This window comes from Aulostomus chinensis, chromosome 3, assembly GCF_037954235.1.
Source record: "Aulostomus chinensis isolate RoL2024-O1b breed Wild chromosome 3, RoL_Achi_v1.0, whole genome shotgun sequence".
Lineage (NCBI taxonomy): Eukaryota > Metazoa > Chordata > Actinopteri > Syngnathiformes > Aulostomidae > Aulostomus > Aulostomus chinensis.
The window spans coordinates 25,447,548-25,462,550 of NC_141322.1; the positions used below are offsets into that span (position 1 = coordinate 25,447,548).

At 40.1% G+C, this 15,003-nt stretch overlaps 2 protein-coding genes and 1 long non-coding RNA gene across 3 annotated transcripts in view; 1 reads left to right on the top strand and 2 right to left on the bottom strand.

Moving 5' to 3' along the window:
* manbal (mannosidase beta like) lies at positions 1-3,003 on the bottom strand. The gene is made up of 3 exons (XM_086199917.1): positions 2,844-3,003; positions 2,273-2,453; positions 1-834 (listed from the first exon to the last, which is right to left on the bottom strand). The coding sequence occupies exons 2-3, from the start codon at positions 2,420-2,422 to the stop codon at positions 724-726; spliced, it is 261 nt and encodes an 86-aa protein (XP_086056043.1). The 5' UTR covers positions 2,423-2,453; positions 2,844-3,003; the 3' UTR covers positions 1-723.
* Positions 2,358-15,003, top strand: part of LOC147268389 (uncharacterized) — a 26,715-nt gene continuing 14,069 nt past the window's right edge. The window contains exons 1-2 of the long non-coding RNA XR_015112133.1: positions 2,358-2,480; positions 9,350-9,526. This is a non-coding gene — a long non-coding RNA (uncharacterized LOC147268389). The remainder of the gene's footprint in view (positions 2,481-9,349; positions 9,527-15,003) is intronic.
* Positions 3,900-12,045, bottom strand: nfatc2b (nuclear factor of activated T cells 2b). Its single transcript, XM_086199913.1, has 9 exons — positions 11,821-12,045; positions 9,958-10,906; positions 9,636-9,807; positions 9,321-9,523; positions 8,902-9,074; positions 8,617-8,757; positions 7,578-7,633; positions 6,307-6,439; positions 3,900-4,799 (listed from the first exon to the last, which is right to left on the bottom strand). Exons 1-9 carry the CDS (start codon positions 11,939-11,941, stop codon positions 4,222-4,224), a joined length of 2,526 nt encoding a protein of 841 aa, XP_086056039.1. The 5' UTR covers positions 11,942-12,045; the 3' UTR covers positions 3,900-4,221.

A 15,003-nucleotide genomic window follows, 5' to 3' on the forward strand; every position in this document is an offset into this window, starting at 1 on the left:
TTTTTTTTTATAATTCTACAATTTTTTCCCCTAATCAATAAATAAAGCGTTTTCAAGGAGGAAATGTCATATTCAAAAAGCATCCACCAAACAAAACCTGCTGATATAGTTTTTATGTGTAAGGAAGTTTTAAACCTAATTACCCCATATTTTACTTATTGTGTTCATCTTCAAGTATATAAAATGGGGAAATTCCCCTTGCAATACTTGCGTTGAATGACCACATATACAGTGTATTGTTGTCTTGTCGAACAAATTCAATTTTGTTTTCACTTTCCCTAATTAATTTAAATTATGCAATGCAAAAGCATTAAACATAAGATAACAAATGAGCTCCTTTATACTTAAACAGTAATTTAACAATGAATCCTCACAGCTGAGGTGAATGACAACATAAAGCATTTACTTGCTCAATTAAATTCAAATACATTTCAAACATTCTTTTATTTATTTAAAAAAAAAACAAGAAAAAAAAAACAGTTCCATAAAATATGTAGCTACACAAACAACAAAACAGAGACTTTATAGTACTGGGTTGAATGTTGACATGATGAATTTCATACAAGATTTTGAATGTCAAACAATGGTACATTTTTTTGTATATTTGTACACCATCATAACACCTGCTGCTATTGACTTACTCATGACTTGACACACCCATTCCCATGCCCTCACGTGGCACGTGCGCATGCACACACTCACACACCTCTATCTATAGCCTATCTACCGCTTCTTCTTGCTTTCTTTCTTCAGTTTCTGTCGATTTTGAGGTGCTGGTCCTTTAGATTTCTTCATCTGTTCAGCTGCCTTGCCATTAGCAGACTCTGTCTCCTCCTGCAGAGCCAACACAAACATTTGGCACATTATAATTCACGAGAAATGCTCTGAGTCACTAAAATGAGGTGTGAAAATAAATGACTAAGCAAGCCTTTAGATAAGAGTATGTTTGGATAATGTTCATGCTGACTGATGCTTGGATACAGCATTTTCCACCTTAAAAAATAATTGAACCATTCGTTTAATAGTATGCCTACAAGGTTAGTGATTTATAATGGGAATATGCATTTTGGTAATGGAGTTTTTCATTACTTCAGCTCCTAAATGGGCAGTAAACTGAAATTCCCACAGTTTAGGAACTCAACGCAGCAAACAAAGACAATTTAGATGAGTTTCAGCGCTTTGCTTCTGTCAGCACTGTTTCGGAGAGTGCAATCTTTCCTATTGTTTGGGCTGTGAACGACAGCAGGCTGCTGTAAAGGCGACATACTGTGGAGAGTAATCAGTGCATCTGCTGACAAAGTCTGAAATAGAATAATTAAGCAGTGGATTTAATTGCTTTCGGCTATAAATAAAACCTCTTGACAATTGTCAGTATGGAGAGTGTGAGAGTAACCCTTGGTGGCTTGGCCTTCATTGACATAAAAACTAAATGTCCAATAGTAATTTTGCAAAATCTACATCTTAAGAGAGCCTGAGGACTTGATGCCACCCAGGTCTCAAACTGTTGTTTGTTGAGAAAACAAAAAAGATATATAATTTTCTTATATTAGAGCACAGCTTAAATAAACTCACACAGAAAGACTTTTTTCATAAAAATAAAACCAACAAAAAAATAAACCAACCAGAAATTAAAGACTGGTATAATTTGGTCTGTTGGCAAAACCTAAACAAGTATACTTATATTCAAGTTATTGTAAGACTCCTTTAGAGTGAATTCTTAAAAAAAAAAAAAAAATTCTACTGATTTTTGGAGAATTCATCAATTTTTCTTATTCAGACATTGTCGTTAAGTATAAAGGTGTGTGTGGTTTTATGTAGGAATATGGTTGATGGAGGTAAGTGGTTGTTCGGTTCATCTACATTTCACCAACAGGTAACTAACACGGAATAAAGGGAATTAGGTTGAGAGGGAGCAATAAAATCATTTGATCAAATATTTGTGGTTATTAAATGTGAGACTATTTCATTAGCAATAAGGCCAAGTATTAACATGTTATATATGACAATTTAAGAGATGACTTGTCGACATCCTGAGTGTCAGATGAACGCCTAATCCTCCCGCTTTTCCATCTAACTATAGTGGTTCAGTAGAAACTCTGCCACAAAACACAAAAGCAATTTGACATGTGTGTGAGTGTGAGGTAAAGCACAAATTCAGAACTTCAGTAGGAAGTCCTCCCTACCACATGCATCCAAAAATATACATATTTGGCCATAACCAGTCCAACTTTGCCTATCCCCGTTCTTTCTTCTCATGTTGGCGTCTTCCTACCTGATCGTGGCCTTTAGAGGTGGGGAAGATGATTGCTAGAATGCATATAAGCTGGAAGATGGCGCCCAGAAACAGCCCGTAGCGTAGAACGCTCTCCAGAAAAGTGGGTTCTGGGACCTCTGGAGGGGACAGGTCCAGGTCTGCAGACATTATGCTGCTTTGGGACAAATCCTTCAGTGACCTACCAGAAGCGCGATTTCAACAACATGTAAGTGATTTTTTTACAAAGTGTAAGGGGGTTTCTCTATTTAAACAGATGGATTCCACGATTTAAATACAAATTGGCTACTTGTATTGACAGTATAACCACATACAGTGCCCTCCCTCGACTATGAAGCTATCCACAAATACTATGAGCGTTAAATAAATGCAGAATATATCAAACCATGTTTTATATTTCGCTTCAATAAGCATATACATTATTTACTGTTTACCTTTGTTGTTAAGAGCGTACAACCTTAAATGTAAGCCAGCGATTGATCCTGAACGAAGTAACATTAGCACAGAGGCTAACGTTACTACTTCTTATCTTTAAGCTAGCAGGGAGCTTTGTGTAACGATATTAACTCACCCAAGGCGGAAATGATTGACGTTTTTCTCAGTTTTCTTTGCAAGCAGATGTAAAGTTAGAGGGAATGAAAAAAATATAATGAATGTGAAGTACAAATTTTAATTTGGCTTTCTACTGAAAAGAAGAAAAATACATACACGTACAGGGGAAGTGAAGTCACTAATCTGGTACGTATTTCCGACACAGTGGGTGTTTGGTTTGGGAATGTCGCCCTCTAGTGGTTCTTTGTGAGCATTGCGAGGTGACCATCTCAGAACCAATCATTGGAGCGAGAGAATTACTTTTATTTAGCGTAGAACTCTAGATTTTATACTTAATTAATAAATGAATGGTTTCCAATGATTTTCTTCAAAACGCATAGTTTCATGCTAAATGTACTGTTAATGTGTTGTCATTGTGAGCAGTAGAAGATTTCAGACATCGTTCTGAAGCGTAATCAAAATCACATTGAAAATTCAGTCACAAACTACTCCATAATAATCAATAAAACGATTATGAAACAACAACAATTAGAAATAAGAAAGTGAGTGGAAAAAAACAACTGGATTTGAGAGAGGTATTTGCCAAACCAATTACCATTAACCATTACTACATCAATATACATTTTGACACTCTTTTGGCCTTTCAGGTCTCTTCAGATCCATCCATCCATTTTCTTACGCTTATTCTGTTAAGGGTCGCGGGCACTTACTGTAAATTCTGATGAGCAACTGAAGTGATCATAACAACATGGCAGGACAATAAGTAACATTCTGAAAAATCTTTTATTTTTAAAGGTTATGTTTCATTTATAGATGTAGGCACGCCCGTTTTTGAGCATTTATATCGTTTATCTAGAGAAAAAAAAACTGCTTGAGTCAGCAAAGTGCAAGGACAGGATTGACAGGAGATGGGAGATAGAAGAACATCGAACATACTGCAGTTAGATTAATGTCCACTAGATGTCACCGTTTTTTTTCAGGACAAATTTCCTTTTATAATGGTTTGGTTTCTGGACTGATGACAATCAAGGTATGTACGCACACACCCCCCCCCCCCCCTTCCCACACACACACACACACACACACACACACACACACACACACACACACACACACACACACACACACACACACACTTGTACCCAACAAAAAGCCACAGGAAATGTAAACAAACATACAGCAACATACACTTGTTTGCATCTGTGCAGACCAGACCACAAACTCCCCTCCCCAACTTCAAGACTTCTGTAGTCGGTAGTTTCTAATCGTGGAGAGTAGTGTATTCTCCTCCCTGACATAACAACTATCAAATGCAGAGGAAGCAGACTAACTGAGGGATGAAGAGGTTTCAGATACTGAGCTCAGAAACTTTTGGAATGTTAGGAAAACTCGTACATCTACTCATCATGCTCTAGAGGTGCACAGCTAAGGGTCTCCTGTTTGACTGTGCCCCTCTGTGGAGGCTGAGCATCATGATGACCTCTGCCACCTTGAGGCTGATCTTGGATGTGTTGTGAATGGGTTGACTCTCCCAGCGACAGCGTCGTTTGTGAAAAACTCTGATGTCTCGTCAACAAACAGCCCTCAAATGTGTTGCTAACCTGTTGACTCAGTTTGTCTACAGGAGCACTGGGACTAACATACTGGACAGGAGAAGGGGTGACAGAATTTGATGCCATTAGGGAACCACCAAGGAGGTCAGCAGAGCTGTAATGTTGATCAGCGGTGTGGTACGGCACTGGGTTGCTGAGATGAGAGCTGGTTCTGGACTGGTAATAGACAAGTGGGTCATCCAGTGAATCAGACAATAAGGCTCTGAGGTCATCGTTGGCTGGATGGTACAAGGGTGGAGGGTTGCTGTCCTGCTCCAGGTGATGGTGGAAGGACTTGATGGACCGGCCCGACAGAAACTGAATGTCTGAGTAACCGTGTGATTTCAGTTGGCTCAGCTCATCCAGAGGCTCAGATTTAATGGCTGTAACACAAAACGAAGAGTCAGACTGGACAGCGGAAGAGGTGCAGCTCTGTTATTACCTCTGATGAGAGGACAAATAGTAAAAAAAAAAACACATTATGGAGACCTATTCCTTTTTCTGTCTTCAGATTCAAAAATTCATTGGTTTTAATCTAAAATTCCACTATGGGCTACCAATGGCGAACGGTGAACTGTTGTCATTACATTACAACCAACAATGCTGAAGAAGAACAGATCAGAGTTTCCCATAGAATAACATTGCATTAGAAGACATTTGCACCCGTGCGCGTGGGCGCACACACACACACACACACACACACACACACACACACACACACACACACACATACATAGCTGCACTGCACTGCACTGCAAAACCCAAAATGTTGCAAAGTATCTTTCAAAGGTCCCATTTTTACACTTATTATGAGAGAAAACCAAATACTAAATTGCGTCCCAGTCAGATAATGGACACTGTTTTGACATTTCTAAAATATTAAGTAAATTCTGTTTACTTCATTGGCAGATTATTTACAGTTTCACTTATTACAAGCATAAAACACCCTGTGGAGATCTGTATTTACTTTATATTTGTAATTTACTCCCATTGCATTCTGCACCAATATTAGATTCTAAAAAAAAAAAAAAAAAAAAAAAACTGAGCTAGGTGAATAGTTTTTGGGGGAACACTTATTATTGATTTTTTTTTTTAAGTTGGACTTTATTCATTTTGGAGGTCTAAAATGTCCTGTAGAAAGGAACATTCCTCCCATTTATCAAAAAAATATAATAATTATTATTTATATAAATATATATATATATATATATATATACAGTATATACATATATATGTATATGTATATATATATATACACATATACATATATATGTATATGTATATGTATATGTATATATATATATATATATATATACACATATACAGTTTTCATCCATCGGCCTCAATTATTTCTACTTCTGTTACCCATTCTTTTTGTAACCTAAATGTGTCTAACATTTTTCAGCAATGAATGAGACGTGGGCTGTGAAGACGCCAGCAAAACCAAAAGTGTCGAGGGAGAATTTCCCTTTGAGAACAAGTGAGAGTTTACTGCCTTTCGCAAGACTGTGTTGTGGTTAACAGCAATTGATTTTACTAAGCGACACATTTCTTGTGATGGGGCTTATTTCCTGTAAAATGAAGAACATGAGAGGAAAAAGAGAACCAGGATGCCCCTCCTAGTAGCAGCTTTGAACCGCGTTCATCTGTTTCTAGCAATTTTGCATCTAATGTGACTGAAGTGTTTCAATTTTCCTCTCTGTAATTAGATTTTGTCAGGAGTGGTTGGAATTAGCAGACATGCTTCTCTTTATAAACAGCAGACCAGTCGTGTTTCACTTCAATTACTTTCTGGTTTCTTGAACATCCAGCACGCCGCTACCTCTTCCTCCTCCTCCTGTAATACCGGAGCTGAGCTGGTAAGCAGAGGATGATGAGGGATGTACCCACCAATCACAGGGGTGTAGACGAAGTGCTGAGGCTGACTGGGCTTCTTCTTCCCGTTGATGACGTAGAAGTTAACTTTGGCTGGATGAAAAATGGTGTGGTCTCGATAAGGAGGGATCTCAACAAATAACAGGTCCTGGATGGGAATCATAGAAAAACAACAACAACAAAAGACAATCTATCATCTTGAAAAACAGCGGAGCATTTTATTGTGTGTTTCAGATCAACCTAAGCACGCCGCAGCAGGAGAACATTGTCCCTTCCTGCGATGAGAGCTTTTAATATCAAAAATATTGTGCTGCTCTGTCTCTGTATGTCTTCATGATTTACTCTTTTTGGAAAGCAACTGCAAGAGCTTTTCTTGCAGTTATGATCCTGTGAGTTTTGCTGTTCACCAAATTTTCATTTGTGAATCAAATTGAAATTTTCGCTGACCCTATTGATTTTGTTTAGTGTTTGATGGTCGGGGTTGAGTACTGCTTCAGTCTTCTAGGTTTGTGTTGGGAAGACTAAATGCTGGCTTGTGGCACCTAAAAGTGCATTACAGTATAGTTTCCTATAGTTATGCTGCCGTTTATATCGTTACCACAAAAATTACCATGAAATGTCATGAGAGACAGTTTGATCGTCCACCTGTAATCGGCATGTTTGATTGCAGGTTTTATGTTTTGAGCATTCGTCTTCGTAACAATGTTGTTTTCGACACTCATCCAGAACAGTGATTTCATTTGAAGCGTGAGCCCGAGTGAGCCTCTGAGGCACTGCAGGTTGACAAAAAGAGATCTTTAACAATAAGTGTTTTGTTTTCTTTAATTTTCATGTTGGTAATTAAACATGAAAGAACCATTAAGTATTTATTATTAATGTTGATGATTTGGCATTATCAAATTAAGTTAAAAAGAGGAATATTACTCAGCTGCAACCAGAATACAAATGTCAAAATTCCTTTACGCTTCAGCTGTCCTGTTTGTTGAGTTTCAGATTGTGGATCGCATGCGGAGAGACATTTGCACTGCGTTGATGTGGGCTCACTTTCACCAAGAACTGTTCTGTTTATTAAATGAATGATTAGCGTGGACTGCACTTGGTGACTTAGTGTGTGTTGCTTAAAAACTTTGGGGGGGGGGGGGGGGCTGCAGACGATACCAAAAGTTGGCTCTGGGTGCTCTATATTTTGTGTTGGTTGATTTCTAAAATATATATTGTGGTCCATGTATTGTGTGTGTGTGTGTGTGTGTGTGTGTGTGTGTGTGTGTCACTGCTTGTTAACTCACAGGTTGTGTTTTGTCTCTGTCCACGATCGCCTCCATTTCCCAGATTTGCTTCCCATCTGAATGCAGCAGATATAGAATGCAGAGGCATTAAAACAGTGGAAGTTTAAGTTTTTAAAGTTTTTTTTTAACTTATTGTTGCTTCTGCCCTGTTTAATATCTTTTGTTGCCTGCTCTCTCTGTCCTGTTTATGTCTTTTTTATCACCTGTTCTCTTACCTGGTGCTGCTGTGCTATTCGAATTTCCCCAATGGGGGTCAATAAAGTATTATTTAATCTTTTCTTATCTCAATATGTTGAGAACACTTCATTCCATCTCACTTTCTACCTGCTGTTTTTCAACCCATGCTTTGGAAGAATTTAAAAAAAAAAAAAAAGGGTCTGAATCTTAATCGCTCTGTCTAACCACATCCTGTTGCACGAAACCCCACACCAAGCATCAGAGATGCCGCACACGCTGTCAGCTTTACTCATCCCTCTCTCGATGTACTGTAACCCAGTGTTTGTGTGTGGGCAGCAGAAGCAGTTTGTTGCTTCACACACATTTTAAACAAAAGGTGGATTTTATCAGGTTGAAGGTGGAAGATGTAGCCCAACTGATATGCAAACTCATCTGAAGAAAACACAGATCAGCCCAACAACAACCATGTATTCACGGAATTGCTCGACTCCTTCGGAAAAAAAAAAGTTTACATGGTTTTTGTAGTGATTTGAATGATAAGGTCCTCCACTCTTATGCCAGTAAATATGTGGCTGGTACCAGCAGCAAACCCTGAAGACCAGCACGTGGTTTTAGGGGAAATGGGTTGGAATATATTTATCTTGTCTGGTGGCATCGCTGAATAGTTAGTTAGAGCTGCGTTAGAAGTTTCCTCCTCTTCCCCATCTTTGTGCTCAATTAATTTAATAAGCTGCTGCCTGTGGCTTTTTATGTGCTCTACATGTAAAGTTGAACTGGACTCCTATAATTCTCTGCAAGAGTAGAATAAACTCCTGATATGTTGAACAAGAATATCAGAATAAGTCCTCCATCTCTACCTCACCTTGAGTCTTCTCTGAGAACACCACCTTGGAGTCACATGTGAAATTCTTTCCCGTCAGGATCATTTGTTGTCCACCAAGTACTGAGCATCGATCCGGGTCCCGCTTCTGGACTTCAGGGAGCTCCTGAGCTGGGCGCTGGGCTGAGGAAAGATACAGAAAGATACTGCAGTCTGAAGAATATTTACATTACATTCATCCTGTTATATGATAAGGCACTAAATAACAGATAAAGATGAGGAAAACTGTGAGTTCTGAAATAGTGAATGTTAGCTGAGACTCCTTACAGCATTCAATAGGAAGAGACGCAACTTGAAGAGAGATGATTTGGCCATCAGGTTCGGGAATATGGACACGAAACACCAAACGCACACGGGTGTTCTTTCGTCCGAAGTCTGTCTCACCATTCCTCTGCTCAATGTCAGCATTTCTCAGCTTCAGGATGCCAACACAGTTGATCCTGACAAACACAAGAAAAGACAGAGGAGAAATCCTGTAACCTAAACGTGAACTACAGCGGTTCATGTATTAGCTGATGCTAATAAGCACGAGTTTGAGTGCCAGTCTAGACTACATCACCATCCAGGAAAAACTGGGTCAGAAGCATTTTTAAAGGTGCCTGTTTTAGTGGTTTAAAAACACCAGACATAAGTTAGGTGTTTTAAAATGAAAGCACTCAAGAATGTCGCCTCTCTGTGTTACTCACACCACTCTCATGTTGTTCTTTGGTTCTAGGGGGATCTCCAACACGTTGGTGCCGTTGATCATCCTCTCCATGTTGGGTGTGGTGACAGTCTTGCCAGTGATGCGATGCACCTGGTAGAAGGCGTGTGGTTTCAGAAGCCTCTCATCGGCCGTCCCTATGAACACCTGCAGCCCCAGTGGAGCTTTTCCTTGATACCCATGGAGCTGGTGAGAGCAACACAGGAGCTTAAATTTAGGCTTGAAGCAGAGTCAGATGAACTACAATACATACATAAATAATAAATGTCGATAATTGTGCTCACTTCATTTAAAGTACCTGAACTTCTGGATGCCCCCCATTAGGTGTTTTGACAGCTCCACGGCTGCCTTCGATCTCATAATGAGCTCTGTGATGAGATCTGGGCTGTTGTTGGATCAGTAACTCATACTGGCCAGACAGGGTGGGCAACTGCCTCTCTAAATGGGGAAGGGGGTCTAAAGAAAGACCACTGTAGGAAACAAACAGAAAGAGGGACATGAAGGATGATAAAAATCAACTCCAAATTTTTGACATTCTACATCTGTGTTTTTAACACTCATGTTTTGATTTCATCTTGAGAGAAGGCTTTTTAAAAATGTGATTATTTCAAACCGCTCACCTGAATGCACCATGGTGGACTGGATGAGGAGGCCATCCAGCAGGGAGCACATAGAGGGTCTCAGGCTTGACCTCAACTGCTGCCCTACATATTCTTTCCTGCTCAGGGGCCCAGGCATACCCTTCCCCATAAGCACAGCCCTGTGCACCTCGTACCACATCAGAGGGTATTGATCTTGGCCGAGTAGAACTGAGGCTGCTCAAGAGATCCTCAAGGCCCAGGCTAGAGGTCTGAGCTTTAGGCTGGAACTCAACTTGAGCCTGGTATTGGTGGAGGTAGTAGGAGCTCTGTGGTTGATGGGGTGAGGGGCTGGGGCTCCGGGAGCGCTGCTTGACAGGAGTGCCCCCTTGACAGGAGAGGACCTGGTCATAGGTACGCTTTCCCTGTGGCGAGGCAGAGCGGGAGCGCTGGTGGTGGTGGTGGTGCAGGGGCGAGGTGATGCGTTGGTGATGAGGCAGGAGAAAGGTCTCCTCAGTGACGCTGTTATGAGGCGAGGCTCCTGGAGAGGAGTGGGCAGAGGAAGTGTGGAGGGCCCGGAGGCTCAGGGAGAGGTCTGAGGTGGATGACTCAACGCCACCTACATTGGAAGGGGAGATGCTTGGAGAGTAGACCTCTGCCCAGCCTGTTGAGGAGTTACTGCTAGCAGGGCTCACACACTCCCGGTAGGCTCCCAGGGCCTCAGAGCCAGGGCTCCGCCCCAGGGTCTGAGAACTGAGAGAGTCGCCAGATGGCGTGATCTCAATCCTGGGGCTGGGAGCAGGAATGATCCCAGGTCGTGTCATCAAGCCCAGAGAGTCAAACACCACCTCTGATAGACTCTCTGTCGTGGGATTGTGAAAGGGGGGGTTCTGGCTGGAGCTCTGGCTGGAGCTGGGAACGTAGGCTGAGTGATCATCCACCACCAGCAGAGGAGGCTGGTTGTCGTCCTGAAGGAGAACGCCGAGGTCATCTGACAATCATCAGTGACAGAATTAATTTGTTGCGTGATGATGTTTTTTTTTTTTGCTGATATATTGTTATAGCTGATAGCCAGTACTATAGGAAATATATCCATATTAAAACAAGTTTTTCTTGTTTCTAAAATATTTGTAGGAGCCTTTGAATCATGTATTTATTATTGTTTCCTCATCATTGATTATGTGCAAAGAAGAAAGGACATGATATAAATACTGGCCATCTGACCTACATTTATGTAACAATTTTTTTCTAACAATGACCTACAAATACTTATTTTCATCCTTAGCGATTAAGATATGAAATAAACTTTTTATTTTTGAATATGTTAACTAAAACACAAAAACTGCACTGTTGAAACTTTTAGAAAGCGCACCATAATTGAAAAATCCAAAATTATGGAAATGCAAACATTTTTCTTTGCAGAGGCTTTTCTTCCCCCTCACTGATGAGTCAGTTTTCAGTATGTTTGCTCTTCGCTCTTTTGGAAGCTGGGACATGATTGTCCTCTAAACTAGGAAGAGCAAATCGTGAACTACATGACCTAAACTGAAACTTGAGATGAAGACAGTGAAAAATTTCCACTTTCAGCTCATGATTGTGAGCATAGATGTCTGTACAAATATCAAAGTAAAGTAACACCGGTACTCTGTCTATTTTATGGTTTTATATACAGGGGCTGATATAAAGGGATGGATTGTGAGTTACTTCAGAAAGAGGAGTGTTAGTATCTAACAGCTAAGAGCTCACCGGTGGGTCTCTCACTTTAGGTAAATACAACAAGTAAATAAATCCACATCTTTACAAGCTCATGTAGTAAATCAATAATGGAAGAATATGTTATCATGTTACATGGGAAAATAACACCATTTTAAGACTGAAAACAAAATAGAATAAATGCATACGTACCTTTATCATAGCTAGCAGGAAAATCTTCTCCAGGAAACAAATCTGAAAAGTCCAACTCTTCCTGACTTATGTCTTGACCAAGACCCCCGTTGACCCCCAGACCTCCAGACATCATCTCCATCCTGTTAGCGCGATGATCCGTTTTCAAATGTAGTTGGTGATGATTTTCAAACCCTACAACTAAGTTCAGTTGAAGTAGACATGAAGAAGGAGCAGATGCTTCCTGTCACTACTACGGTGAAAAGAGGGTGTGTGTGTGTGTGTGTGTGTGTGTGTGTGTGTGTGTGCGCGCGCACCTTGGGTTGTTGACTGTGGTCATGCTCTGTGTAGCTGCGGCTATGTTTGTATCTCTTTCTTTTTTTTTTCCAGACATGTTTTCTGAAATGCTATCCAATGTCTCTGTCAAATAAAGTTATGTCATAGAATAAATATAATATGCTAATTAACATAAACATATTTATTTTATAAAATCTATCATAAAAATGAATTCCAACAAACATGTTGTGAATTTAAAAAGACTGCAAAGCAGCTTTTGTCCACTGAGGCGCAGTATTACACAGTTTCCTCCTGTGCATCAGCTCTGTAAGCCGACTTATAATTTTGACACAAAGTTAGCTCATTTTATTTTACTAACATACTTTTCAGTACTATATTTAATTATAGGTGGGTGTATGTGTACCTTTATCCCATTGCCTTTAAAACAAGAGTAACATTTGCCACAGTATTTCATTAAAAAGAATTATTACTTTAGTGACACCTAAACAGGTTATGTTCACACAAAAGAGTAGGAAAGTCAAGGTTTAGTTATTTGAGAAGCTGATAATATCACTGAATTTAATTTGAAAATGAAACTCTACTTAAGAAAGTTTCATTTTCAGTTCCTGTAGCCTCTCATACGCGAACACTGAAAATTAACAAACGTCATTAACATGAGATGCACCATAATTCTCCTGTAAGCCTGAACTCGGGGAATGACCTTCATTCATGGTCTCCTGGCGCCGGCCTGACCTCAGTGCTGTAGCGAAACGGTCAAATACCATGGTGACAACGTAAATGGCTCTGCAGGTCTTTGTTCAGTGAGCGTTAATCTAGTTTGACGTAATTGGCTCCTCTCGCTTCATACCTCTGCTAACAAGGGACAAGTGTTACGTGTTTCTTTCTTTAGATCAGTGGTTCCCTAATATATTTAGCCCGTGAGCCCTTAAAACAAAGCATCACATATAGTAGCATGATGTTTAAGCTCCTATCCTCTTAACTCACCTTCTTAAGATAAGCAGCCCCATGAAAATATATGCAACAACAGAGCCAAAAGATATCGAATGACATGATTTTGAGGTTGCAGGATTAGGTTAGCATAGTCATTAACACTGACCCTTATATATTATGAGCCAAAGCCGGATCATTTTCTAGTAAAAAAGAAACTGATATCAATTGTTTATCTGGCAGGTGACTACATGGGTACACTACCACTGCAGTTGTAAGATGATTTGATTAGTGAAGTGTGGCTATTACGCTTCCGAGCAGTCACCATCCCAGGTTTCAACATGATTATATACTGTATATACTTGTAGGTATACTTAAATGGAGTCATGTGATTATCCAGTGCTGTAATTCCTCCAGCAGAATTTAGGAGGCACTATTTTGAAAGGGCTTTTTTTCAAAATACTGTATATGGTGTCTTAAAGTACATAAGACATAATATTGTTCAATTTTTGCTTCCTGGATCACTTTTTTGTGACTCCAGAATGCAGAAAGAGCCAGCAATGTATGTTTTGTTTGAAGGTAATAGCTTCTTATGGCTAACACACATGACAGCAACAAAACAACAGCAAAACTGCCCACAAATGTCTGTTTAGAAACTGTCTGGCACATTGCTTGGTATAATCCAGGTTTAATTCTTAATCCAACCGTACATATGCTCAGTAATCTACAAACACTTTAATTCGAGCGAACAACAAACTATTACACTTCCAGTTTGGTGCTACTGTGAACAAGCACAGAGAAACACAAGCGACTTGGTTGAACTGAGAGTGTCAGCTGGTTGCACCCTGTGCTACCGTGCACAAGCACTTAACTAGTAGCGTTGTAACTTGTTTTTAGTTTGTATTGAATCATTTGAGGATTAAGTGAGCATGTGGCTGTTATATTGCAACTAGCTTCCAGATAAGTATATGTGGCTCGCTCTCCCTGCAGTCTTAAGTCACAAGAAGTGATTCATGGGGCAAACATCTTTGTGAGTTCAAGGCACCTATTTGTATGCAGCCGAAAGCCAGAAATATCATGTTGTAATTGTGAGAAGTATCGCTTTGACTTTGACGTCTCATTCTGCCTCGATCACACCGAAGTCTTAGTGCCTCAACGTCTGGCTCTATAAACGCTGTGCTTCAGTTTTTTTGTTTTTGTGCACTAACATTTTTCTTCTTATGGCAATGTGACAGATATTCTGGTTTGGCTCATTGCACAGTGCAGTCACGTATTAGCAGTTGCTCTGAACATCGTGGAAGCTTCTATCAATTCGTCAGACCATATTCATTTATGCAGCACTATGAGAGATGCCTTATATACCAATTGCAACAAATTGCAGTTTGATTCTAGTGCAAGTTTACTATCATTTCCTGATAAATAAAATGAATCTGCCAAAAAAGAAACTTACACCGCAAGCTTTTGGTTCTGCTTTTCAGTGCAGCCTGTTAAAGTTTCTGCATATTACATCAAAATATGGGCACCAACAGGTATTAGCACCAACAGGAAGGTCCTGGCTTGTTGGCTGGCATACTGGGGTTGGCATGATTTCCCCAGGTTTCCTCCGACCTCCTCCCACAGACCAAAAACATATGAGTTAGGTTAATTGCAGACACTAAATTGCCCGTAGGTGTGAATGGTTGTCTGTATGTGTCAGCCCTGTGATTGACTGGAGACTTGTCCATGTTGGTCCCGCCTCTCGCCCAATGTCTCCTGGGATTGGCCCCAGCTCACCGCCAGTTTATACAGGATAAATGGTGAAGATAATGGACGGGCAGTTAAAGGGGCAACTGACTACATAAACTCAAGTGGTCTTCAAGTCTGTGAGGTTAGAATACTGGTTCAAAAGTCTCCTTCTCAAAAAGTTATTTGTGCTAGCAAATTGTAAACAGCCAGAGTAACAGAGTACTGTATGTCTACTATGTTCACGAACACAGTCAC